Genomic DNA, 12060 nt, shown 5'->3' on the forward strand with positions numbered 1-12060 from the left:
GGAGTAAGGGTGGGATATAAATCTCATAAATAAATAAAATCTTTAAACCAGACTTTAAGCCAGCCGTTAAAATAGAGGACTGTTCTCTGCAGCTTCAAGATGCATGCCCACCTCCATGGATGTTCTATTCAGGATTTTTACCTAGGAACATAGGAAGTTGCTTTATCAAACTGATTCAGACTATTGGCCCATCTAGCTGAGTGTTGTCTACATTGATTAGTTAGCAACAGTTGTTTATTAGTGCTTCACACAGGGCAAGTTCCTAGTTCTATCTGGGCCTGCAGAGATTGAACCAAGCGTGTGGAGGACACCAAATTATTCGGAGTGGAAAAAACCAAAACTAATTACAAAACGTTCCAACAGAATCTCTTCAAATTGGGTGAATGGGCAACAAAATGGCAAATGTGGTTTAATATACGTAAAGTGATGAAAACGAACAAAAAAATCTTGACTTCACATATATGAAAATGAACTGCCTTCAAGTCAATCCTGAATTAAGGTGAACCAATGAATAGGGATTTCATGGTAAGCGGTATTCAGAGGAGGTTTACGATTGCCTCCCTCTGAGGCTAGTCCTCCCCAGCTGGCTAGGGCCTGCTCAGCTTGCCACAGCTGCACAAGCCAGCCCCTTCCTTGTCCGCAACTGCCAGCTGGAGGGCAACTGGGCTCCTTGGGACTATGCAGCTTGCAGCTGCTTGCGGCTGCACAGGTGGCAGGGCATGTAACCCCTGAGCCACTCACTGTGGGGGTGATCTTTAGCTGGCCCTTGACACCTAGGAGACATGAGCGGGGATTTGAACTCAGACTCTGGACTCCCAGCCAGGCTCTCCTCCCCACTGTGCTTAGCTATTTCAGAGAAAGGCTGGGAATTTACAGGAATCTTGAAATTGGCTCCTCTCATTGAGAGATGGTCATTATGTCAATGGCCAGACTTTACTGGGAAGCATCAGATGCCTTGGACTTGGTGCTTCCTGCCAAGCGGCAAATAATGTGCACAACATGACATCTGAAGATATCAGAACATAGAATGAATGTATAGAAAGATTATGGGATTAAATGTTAAAAGTAGTGCTTGGAATTGGGCCTGGAAATTGAGGATTAGTATGATGTGCTCTCTTTGCCATGGAAAGGGTTTGTAAGCAGGAAGGCCCCAGGTTCAATCCCCATTATCTCTAGGTAGGGCTGGTAAAGTCCCGTCTGAAATCTCAGCTGCTGCTAGTCAATGCAGCAAGTACTGAGCCAGATGAACCAACTGTCTGACTTCCTACGTTCCATGCCTGTTAGTAATCTTGCTGCTGCAATCTGGATCAGCTGCCATTTGTGAACATTCGGAGACAGGCTTGTATAAAAACCTATCGCCAATAGAGCAGTCTTGAGATTAGTGCACCCTGCATCAGTGTTCTGGTACTTGTTTCTCAGGAGAGGGCACAGATAGAGCACCCTGTGGTTGGAAAAGACGACACTCCTGGCCACCGGTATCACTTGAGCTTCAAGTAGCAGAACTGGGTATAAGAATACACCCAAGGAGAGGCATTGTAATGACCCTTCTTTCATCTGGTCACCAAAACCTTAAATGTGAAAAACAGGCTATTTTTGCTTGGGGTCATTTTTATACAAGTGTTATAGGTCTCAGAAAACGTATGAAATGCAACGATCAGCTCTTCATTCCCCCCCCCCCCCATCTTGCTGTTGCCTCTGGTCAAACAGGTTTTTGAAGCACTACAAAACCTGCAAAACCTGTTTGAGCACTGACCATAATGAAATAAACAAAAATGAATACCTTTACATCAGCAGCCAAAAAGTTTGCACAAGCTGGATGGCTACATATCAGTGACGCTGTGTAGTAGTACATTTCTTGCATCTGGAGGGGAATTTGACTAGATTACCTTGCAACTCTGCAGTTCTATGATTCTATTACCATCTTCATATCTGTAGCATATACATGAAATTGTAAACCAAAAAATAATTGGCCATCCCTTTTGTAAGTTAATGACCACACTTCAAGCTGGAGCAATGTCTTGAGAAAGGTTTGTCTGGACACTTTATCATCCTTAATCAATTGCTTCTCTAGAAATATTTACTTAAGTATACTATCATGAGAGGCTTAGGCATTAACTCATTAGGCAAGGGTAACTGCCTGTTGTTCACCTCTTTTTGGTACCAAAGTTGACCTTTGCTCTGTGTCTGGCCAGCCAAGCTTCTGAAGGATTGTCTGAACTCTTTCAACATAAAGAGCATCAAGATTTCATCCAGTGGTATCCAAATATGTTATCCAGCACGCATACAGGAGACTGTATGCACACTAAGCGCTGCGACACCAAGAACAGCTCAAAAGATCAGGCTGTTGCTCCCACTGTAAAGAGATTCAACCCGCTTAAGTTCATGCAGTCCAGTTTCACCAACTTGAATCAAGAAATTAAACGTAAGGGGCCAAAATATTGCATTACTGATATGGAGTACAAAGATGTTTTAAGAAATGAAGATGTGTTAAGAAGTTTCTATTGTACTGTAAAACGTTTCAAGATGCCTCATAGGAAGCAATTTATAAGTGCAACAAAATATAAAATCCAATACAGCTTAGAAGCCAGGAATCTAAATGCCTTTCTACTTAGGTTTCTGGTATCATCTTCAGAGGGTGTTAAGTGCCCTCTTCTAAGATAAAGCAGGTAGTGATCATCTGTGGTTAGTGCCGCAACTCTGGTATTCTCTCCCTCGAATGGCTTGCCTGGGATCAACTTATCTTTTTAATGCATTTTTTAGATTAAAACGTTGCCCAGGCCTTTAAATCTTGGTTGTAATTCTTAGTTGTAACTAACTTGCTTGTTTCCCGATTCTTGCACTGCTTTAAATTATTTTTATGTTATTGCAATTATACTTTTATTTATTGCATTAAGTTACACTGAGAATTTCTTTGCAAACTGGGACAGGATATAAATGAATCCTGTGAGTTGCAGGGGAAGCATTTCCATAATCCTGATTGCACTTTCATCACTACTTTTGCTCAGACTGCTTCCCTCTTGAGGGTATGATATGCCTCGTATTGGCAACAGGAATGTTAAATAATATTCCAGTCCACCTCTTTCCCAGCAGAGTACAAGTATACAGGTCTGAATAAGAGCATCTAGGTAATCTTTGATAGACAGTGAGGTGGATTTCGATCAATACTGAACAAGTCTGACTGCCATTTTCATCAGACAGGGGGTCACGTAGACAACAGAGAATAGTGCTGTTGTAGTGAAAATGTGCCAAGGACACTGATATTGCAGGAATGAAGGGAGGACGGATGGAACAGGGGGCAGAGCATCATTGTAGCATTGTAACATAGAATATATGCAATGTAACTGTTGCTATGATTGTGACGGAGGTAAAGGTATATAACTGTCTGTAACTAACCACCATTTTGAGGAAGAGAGTTGTGTCCTGTACTCTACTCTGGCTAAGTGCTTAGCTAAATAAACAACCTTAAAACAGGCTTTGGCTTCATTATTAAATCTCCTCAAAAAGTACTCAGTCGTAAATTCCACGACAACAGCAAAAAAATATGCAAGACCACCTTACCCAATGTGCCCACTCAAACAGTCTGCGGAACAGGCACTGTTACAGATGCCATATAATACTCATTCCGCACTTATATGAAAATGTTCTTTTAGTGTGGCAGCACCTACTCTTTGGAACTCTCTGCCTATTGACATCAAGCAGGTACCTTTGCTGAATTCATTTTGATGCCTGCTTAAAACTTTTTTGTTTAGGCAGGCCTTTCCAGATGCATAGGTGTTGATCTGTTTTAATCTTTTAAAATATTTTAATTACTTGTATTTAACGGTTTTATTAATTTTAATGGTTTTTGTAAACCGCTTAGAGGTCTTTACATTCAAGCAATATATAAATTGCTTTTAAATAAATAAAAAATATAAGATGGTGGTTGTTAATATATATGCATGTAGATTTTTTCAAACAAGTCAGAATATGCCCCTTTAATTGTTAACAAATTTGCATGTGTTCATATTAAGTTTAAAATTGCTGTTTGCAAAACCAGACAAATTACATTGTATGTCTACTTGAAAGACTGAGGTCCTATTTAACATTTCCTGCACGTTCCATCTCAAGGTTAGATTCAATTAATGGAAAAATAAAAAGCAAGCAATATGCAGTGTATAATTGTGAATGCACAGTAATAAACTGTGACACAAATAAGCTCTGGTGCTTCACTATCTCTTGCAGAGGCCTCACAGTGGATGGTCGTCTACTACCCTCAACCCCCAGATACTATCTTAAGCTACTAAGACAATCCATAGGTCAACAGAGACTTGCTATGTTATTAAATCCTCATGTTTGGTGAACCAAAGTGGCTCGTGCATCTTAGCTTCACCAACCCAACAGGCTTAGTAACTATTAAAGGAACAGGAACAGGCTTTAACAAGAAACTCTGGGAACATTAGTATCAGCTTTAAAACCAGCAAATAAGATCAAAGAAGCCACTTCTAGTTTCAAAGAGTTAGGTGAAGTTCAATACTACTAAAGCTTTCCTATTTTTTTTTAAAAAAATCTACCACATATTGAAAAGAAACTAACTTAAGTCAGACAATAATGTGGTGTACAATTTTAATAAACATTTCTTATTAAAAGCTTGATACTGTTCAAATATACAGAGAAAAGCTATTTATATAGCTACATATACATCTTGAGTCAATGACTACAGCATAAATCATTCTAGCTTTCCCCTTCGGTTAGAGTATCAGCAAAGTGTTGTCTACATGTATATATGTTATTTTTAAGCTACTACATAGGGCTCGTTGACTGTGTAGTTTATCCTGCTGTGATTGTTGTAAAACAGCTATGTTATATACAGAACTATACATATAACATATGGATATGCTATATATACACAGGTTATATATAACAATACTTTACAATATACACAGCCTTTCATAGGAGGGCTCTGGAAGAGATTAATCTTGTTAAGCCTCAACACCTCAGTGAGGTAGGTAACTATCATTATTTTACAGAATGTGAGTAAGAGGCCCAGAGACATTAAATAACTTGTCCTAAACCAGTTGCAGATTCAGGAACGGAATCCAAAATTTTATATCCATTGAATACATCACCGGAAACTCCATCTTTATCCCTAAAAGGGCTGTCACTGGGGAAACGAATTATTTCATCAATACATGCAGGGTTTTTTTAAAAAAAAGCACCTGCAGTTTTTTTTAAACTATACAAGCCTGGCACTGTCAGCTTTAAGAGAACAAACAGTCTTGCTCTAGAGAGCTTCCCCAAAGCCTGCCAGAGATTTTCTATAGAAAGCAGCCACTCTATTTTTAAGCTAAGGCAGAAATGGGCTTGAATGCTTTTGACATTCTCTTTTTTTGGGGGGGGGTAGAAGAGAAATGGTCCGCTTTGGCAGAAATTTAGGCAAGTTCTTAGTGATGTGTTACTTCTCCCATGCCAAGAACCCCAGGGATAGGAGAAAGACTGAAGATAACAATTCCTGACTGATAGTGAGCAAGCAACAACAAAAAGACTTCCCCTTTTATACAATGTAGTACTAAACAAAATGGGATCCTAGCATACTGAGGTATGACTCCCCCCCCCCAAAAAAAAATATCAAAAAGCAAGCACTCTGCACGTCACAGTGCATTTGGCAAACGTTTTTGTGCTGACCAAACAAAACATTTAAGCCTCCATCTATACAGTTTGGTGAAAACAAGAGCTTGCCAGGGCAGGGCAATTCAGGGTTCTCTGCTAACTGTAAAATGTGGGCTGAACTTCTGTTTTGATTGAAGATGAGGATGAGTTTTATTCACTTAGGAAATTTAGTGACTTAGTGAATGACTGTGGTGTGTAGTGTTAACTAAGATTATACAGGCTATATAAATAAAAACTATTGTTTCTTCAGTATGACTTTGTACTTTGTCTGTAATTTATTAAAAACTGTAACAAGATACTTAAAAAAGGCTAGATACAAAAGTAGTTAAGCTGCTCACGAACATTAAATTTCTTCAAAATGTACCTTCAAATAATCATGATCTTATAAACATTTTACAGTTACCAGGTAGTGCCTAGGCTGAAATTTTAAACAGCTTGAGACACAGCAGAACAAGTGTGCAGGGTGGAGTTGGAAGTGGAACAACCTCCTGACTGACTGCTCAAGGCAAGAGGGTTACAAAAATGTTGATTGTGAACGATTAAATACTGTGCATTGGCTTCCTTGTTATGTACAAAAAGATCCTCACTAAAGTATACAGATTACATGCAAAACATTAGTGGTGGTATTTAGTGTGCCAGACTCCAATGCAAAAAGACAAAACTTGCAATGGCAGTGGTTTCTGTAAGCAAACGTGAATGATTTCAACTCTTAGCTCTAACTGGCAAGAACTTTTTACAAGTTCAGTATACATGATGCACAACTGCAGCCAACCACAAAATTAAACACCATTTTTTTTAAAAGTTAAAATAAAACACAGAACATACTTCATCTTTTATTTTGAAATTCCCTACTCCCTCTATACAAGAACCTTTGTTGAAGCATTTTCCACAAAGGCAGCAGTGAATTTTCTTAGAACATTTTACATATTCCTTCTCCCACCCTCCCACCCACCCCCGGCAAAAAGCTAAATCACAGTGTAATTTATATTGTTCTGCTGTCATCTTTGGCTGGGGTTGGCCAGGAAGCTGCCAACTAGCAAATGGTTAGAAGTCTTACATTGCTAGTGCTTCTTCGGCCCTTGAATTGCAAATTTAATACAGGAATGTTGCATTTAGTCATTGCACCAGCAGGGACAGTATGACAGCATTAACTTTCATAAACTTTTATAGACATATGGAAAATCTACAAAAAAACTAGCAAGTAATATTACACAGCAATACACACTTTTTTTACTCTACACAAAACCAAAATTTTTGGTCTTAATGGCGAGTAGCAACTTCTGTTTGAGAATCTGTTTAGAAGAATAAAGAGGGACATAAAGGCGAGAAATACAAGTGTTCGCTGTAGGAAGGTGTTGGTCATCTGGCGGCCTTATTGTAATTGATGGCATAGGCTGAAATCCTTCTTCGCTAGCAGGCAAGGATGGACTTGATGTCCAGAAGTAAACCTAAGGGATAAACAGTAGCCTGTTAATGCTTTGGGGAACACACACACAACACACTAATTTTTACATTCCTAATGTTACATTCAAACAATATGTTAAGATGATATCTGTGAGCATCACTTTGATTATTAACTTAGTATTTCTGCAAATAAGGAATTCTATAGTAAATTATTAACACAAAACTGAATTGGGTAATAATGAATGGCAGAAACCGACAATGCTCATATAATGAATGTGATATTCTAGAAAATGATCATCTTATTAGAGTCACGAGAGTATACTATACATACTATATATATACACTATAGCCAGCATGTATTTTTTGCATCCCGCAATGTTAAATTGAAAATACCCCCATGCCATTCTGATGCTTCCCATAAGTTCATTTCAAAACAAAACCTTACAAAACATAGTCCTGAACTCAGAACCACTGGTTTAACAACCCTCTAAATTTTCATGGCAATACACAAAACAGAGAGAATCAAGAGTTCAAAGTGCAAAAAGAGATAGAGAAAAAGCAGAGTCCTTTTGCACCTTTTTCTGTCAGTTCTCATAATTGATTGAAATTAATTAAAAATCAACCATGTTCACAGAGTACCTGTAATCCTATTACTGACCTTGCCCCATACTCTGACCTTCATCTTCTGCAGTTTAAAATGTTTTTAAAAATGCCTGACTGATTTTCAATTAATTTAAGAAATTTGGCATTGAACTCAATGATAAGGCCGGTCATGCTCAGTAAGAGCCAACTGTCAGTGTTCTAAAAGCCAGACCACAACTGCTAGGCTTGGCTAATCGGGGCCACACCCATGCCAGACCTTTATTTCACTTTAGATAGTCATGGCTTCCCTCAAAGAAACCTGGGAAGTATAGTTTGTGAAGGGTGCTGAGAGGAGACTCCTAGTCCCCTGACATAGCTTCAGTGGCCAAAGTGGTTTAACAGTCAGCCACTCTGACTGAAGCTCTGTAAGGGAAACAGGGCATCTCCTAGCAACTCCCACCACCCTTCACTAACTACACTTCCCAGGATTTGATAGAAATATCTCTTGGCTATAGGTATGTTCTTAAACCACAAGGTTTTTTGCCTATTAGTGAATTGTACTATTAGTTTTATGAGAGTAACTACAAGTAACCTCTCTAGATTTTCTCTTTGTTCAGCCTTTTTTAAAACCAAAAAGCTGAAATTAGTACAGCTACTTTAGACATCCCCAGGGGCATGGGGGGTGCCCAGTAGGGTTTGTGGCTGTTTACTGATTTCCTTTGCCTATCACAGTCTGTTTTTGAAAGTCCCCTCAAACAGAATTTTGAAATGCACCAGGATGAACCAGAAGAAACCCAAATTCTTGAGTGGCTGAACTTTTTGAAAAAATGATAGCATACAGGGGTAGTTAAAATATGAATTTTTCTCCTTTCCGCTGTAGAAGAATCTAGTACCAATAGGGATGAACTAACCCTATACATTGACCCAAACAAAGAATACTTACTAGATCTTGCCTTTCAGTCATGCTCATCTTCTCAACTATGGACCAAAACCAACGTTTGAACTGCAAAAGCTTTTCAGCATTTTCTCCTGTTCAAAAATGAAATCAATTAATACAAGAGCAGGTAGATCATAACTTTTATATTACCAAGTGGACTTAATGGAAATACTCTGGTTGTGTGAAAGGTAAAACAAACTGAGTTAAAATGCCAATAGAAGCAGCAGACAGAGAGGTGATATCACTAAAGCTTTAGTACATCAGTAACACAATGTTTTGACCACCAAATGACAGTTTCTATTAAACAGGTGATAAGGTCTCATTTCATAGAATCAAGACAATACTAATGTGAAGGAGTTACACGGATGCCATCTGAACTAGAACTTTTATAATTTCGCAATAGGCAAGGGACAAATACAACAAAAAATATGGGCTATATGTTTCCTGAAACATTACATTTGTCTAACCAATATGAAAAAAGCAGTCTGGAACAATGTTACTCCTACACAACTGAAAAATTAAACAAATAATTTTATACCTGATTCATCATTGAAAGAAGTAAAGCTGATAAGCATTTGCACATTTACTTCACCACAGCCATTTACTAGAAGTCGGAAATCTTCTGCTGTCAAGTCTTCTAATGAATTCTTTGGAAGTACATCCAGCAGACCTTTCCTCATTGCCTGAAAAAGCCACAATAATTTTCATGTCAACACTAACATGAACTGAATGCAGGCTAGTTACTATACAACTAGAGGTTTAGAACCAATGTCTGACTGATAATTTGTAGCCACAGCCCACAGTTCTGCTTGTCATGGCAAATGTGCCATCACCATCTGGCAAGTGAGCCCCTGTTGCATCCCTGCAGTTGTTCTGCACCAGGAAGGAGGGAGCTTGGAGCCTGACGGCAGAGCAGGGCTTGTCCTTGTAGTTATGCTAGGCCTTCTGAGCTGAGGAGGGGAACTGGGAATTTTCCATGACCTCATATAGAGGTATGGAGCAAGATCAGGGACAAGCGGCGAGACCAAGGTCTTGGGGTTGTAGCCAAGCAAGTTCTATTCGGAGTACTGAAACTAATGGACACAAGTTAGTCATGTCCATTAATTTCCATGGGTCTACTCTGAGTATCACTAACACTGGATACAACCCTTGGTGACATGTTTTTGGCTTGGCTATTAAAGTCGGCCAACATTTGTGGACACCTGATTTCTAGGATGTTGGAGGGGGGGGGAGTTCAACAGCAACAAGCTAGAAAACAAAAAATCCTCCAACATCCCCAAAATGAGCAATGTAATAGTGCTGCCCTTAGGACTCATTTTGGTGCTCCCAGAAAATTATAGTACCCATTACGAGCACAATTTCTGTGACCCACCCTGGGACCTACTGGTGAAGAGCAAGCAATAAATATACTACTACTACTACTATTACTAAGAGTAATAATCCATTCCACCAGATGATCTCTGATCTGTGGCAAGAGAGACAACCAGCTGATCTGAGCCCTGAATGGCCCCTCTTTTCCTGACCAATAGATATATTGCAGCAGCATTATCACAGCAGTGGTTAAATGGGAGCAGGGATTCTTCCTAGTGATTCTGCACATCCACTCTCCCTGTATATACTGTATTGTCAACATAGGGGTCTTCTTGTAGAAGCCCCCTGTACGTGTGCAGTTTCTTTTTTCACTTTTAGAGAAATTAAACTGACACACACCCAAAATACCCCTTCACACACACACCTACTTATATTATTCTTCTGCAAGCATTTTCTTTTTTTTTAAAGGGGTCCTAACTGTACCTCAGGATATGGCTTATGTTTACATCTGCATAGGGATTACAGACCAATCAGGCAGCATCTTCACTACCCAGAATTTTTTTCATAATCACAAATGTCAAGTGAGATATTTCTTTCATCGCAAAGTATTATTATGAATTTTCTATTTCTCCCTGACTGAATGACTAAACTAACTCAGAACCAACTCTCACCAGCTATCAGAAACAGTAGCCAGAAAGAACACTGAAACTTCTCCCTCCTCCAGAAGGGAAGAACCTAAAAGAGCAAGACTCCAAAGAATAATATGATCACACTTATATCATGAGGACAAGTAGCACTTCCTGTACCAATTGTAAATTTAACTGAACCCTAATGATCCTGCAGCTGAGCAGTAGAAAACCAGGCAACCACTCTTTGCCCAATTTCATGGACTGCACAGAAATTGTGGTCTACTTATTCCAAGATACAGTCCTATACAAACTATGTAGCATGAGGAAGAAAACACCAGAATAAAATCAATGCCTTTCAATTGTACCACATTCAGAGAAGAATTTCACATCACTTACATGTAGAGGCTGTTCTGCAACTACTAACATTCTGTGCTCTGCATATTTTCGGACATATTCATAAACATTTTGAGGAGTGACAGGTATATTTACACCATTGGAAATAAGTTCAACCTAGGAAAATATTGCAAAACAGAAGTTTTTCAAATAAACTATTAAACTATTTATAAAAATCTTACAAAATGGAAACACATTCAAAGGGAAATTTTCCTCAGCCATATGTTTTGTTAAGCTTGCTACTTAAATTACTGAAGCAACCATTCATTTTCAATTAATAGTAGAAAAAGTTGATCAATTCTGAATAACACTGTAACTTCTGTTTACCTGTCCTCCGCCTTCCTCTTTACACAGGTCTATTGCAAATGCTAAGTCCATTGCTGCAAAAACAGCATCAGCATCTGTACTTTGGGAAGCGAGGATAAGTTGCCGCAAACTTTCATACATTACCGGATCAAAAAAAGCAAAATCATGCCAGTTAACCTGAAAATAAAATGCACATGTAAAACATCACTTTTAGTTACATCATCAGCTCACAAGACAGCTAATCTACCGAGCAGTTTGCTGTTAAGAACTTCAAGATGCTTTACAAATAGTGTCCATACCAAGCAATTAATCAAGCAATGGAGCAAGCCCATGGACTGCTTTATTACTTCAACAAAATCATCTTCCTCTAAGTATATTTATCAGAGACTAGCATGACTAGATGAATGCAATCGTAAACATGTTCCAGTGTACACTTCAGTATGTACACAGGATTAAGGAGGGGGGATGGGTTAGCACAAAATCAAAAATTTTAAAAATCAGATTTTAGCTGATTCATCTACTGATTAACTCTTCATATTCTTAGAACATTTTTGCAGACACTGCTCTCTTCTCATTGAATATGAAGTGCCTTTCCCTGCGTTCCAGTTTAACCCCCCCCCGAGTTCTAATACATCATTCAACAGGTTTCTCAGGTGATCCAGATGGGATGGGTGCTGAGCAGAAGCAAGCTCTCTCATACTCCTTTTAGGCCTACTTTAGCCCCCTTCAGCAGGGACTAAAGGAGCACAAAAGTGTTATGACCCATTCCTTCCTCAAGTCAACGCTCCCACTGAGAATTGAGAGGGGTCCTGGAGGAGACTACAGAGTGTGATTTCCTCATGCTCAAAGGAG

General features: G+C 39.0%; 1 protein-coding gene across 4 annotated transcripts in view; it reads right to left on the reverse strand.

Moving 5' to 3' along the window:
- Positions 1–4588: 4588 nt before the first annotated feature.
- UBR5 (ubiquitin protein ligase E3 component n-recognin 5) overlaps positions 4589–12060 on the reverse strand; it is a 114043-nt gene continuing 106571 nt past the window's right edge. For all 4 annotated transcript variants that reach the window (XM_061604601.1, XM_061604593.1, XM_061604586.1 and 1 more), the window contains exons 55-59: positions 11230–11385; positions 10906–11019; positions 9108–9252; positions 8576–8661; positions 4589–7094 (exon numbers count right to left, since the gene is read on the reverse strand). In XM_061604601.1, coding sequence (XP_061460585.1) covers positions 6882–7094; positions 8576–8661; positions 9108–9252; positions 10906–11019; positions 11230–11385 — 714 coding nt within the window. In that variant the 3' untranslated portion in view covers positions 4589–6881. The remainder of the gene's footprint in view (positions 7095–8575; positions 8662–9107; positions 9253–10905; positions 11020–11229; positions 11386–12060) is intronic.

The sequence above is a fragment of the Rhineura floridana genome, chromosome 1, assembly GCF_030035675.1.
Source record: "Rhineura floridana isolate rRhiFlo1 chromosome 1, rRhiFlo1.hap2, whole genome shotgun sequence".
NCBI lineage: Eukaryota > Metazoa > Chordata > Lepidosauria > Squamata > Rhineuridae > Rhineura > Rhineura floridana.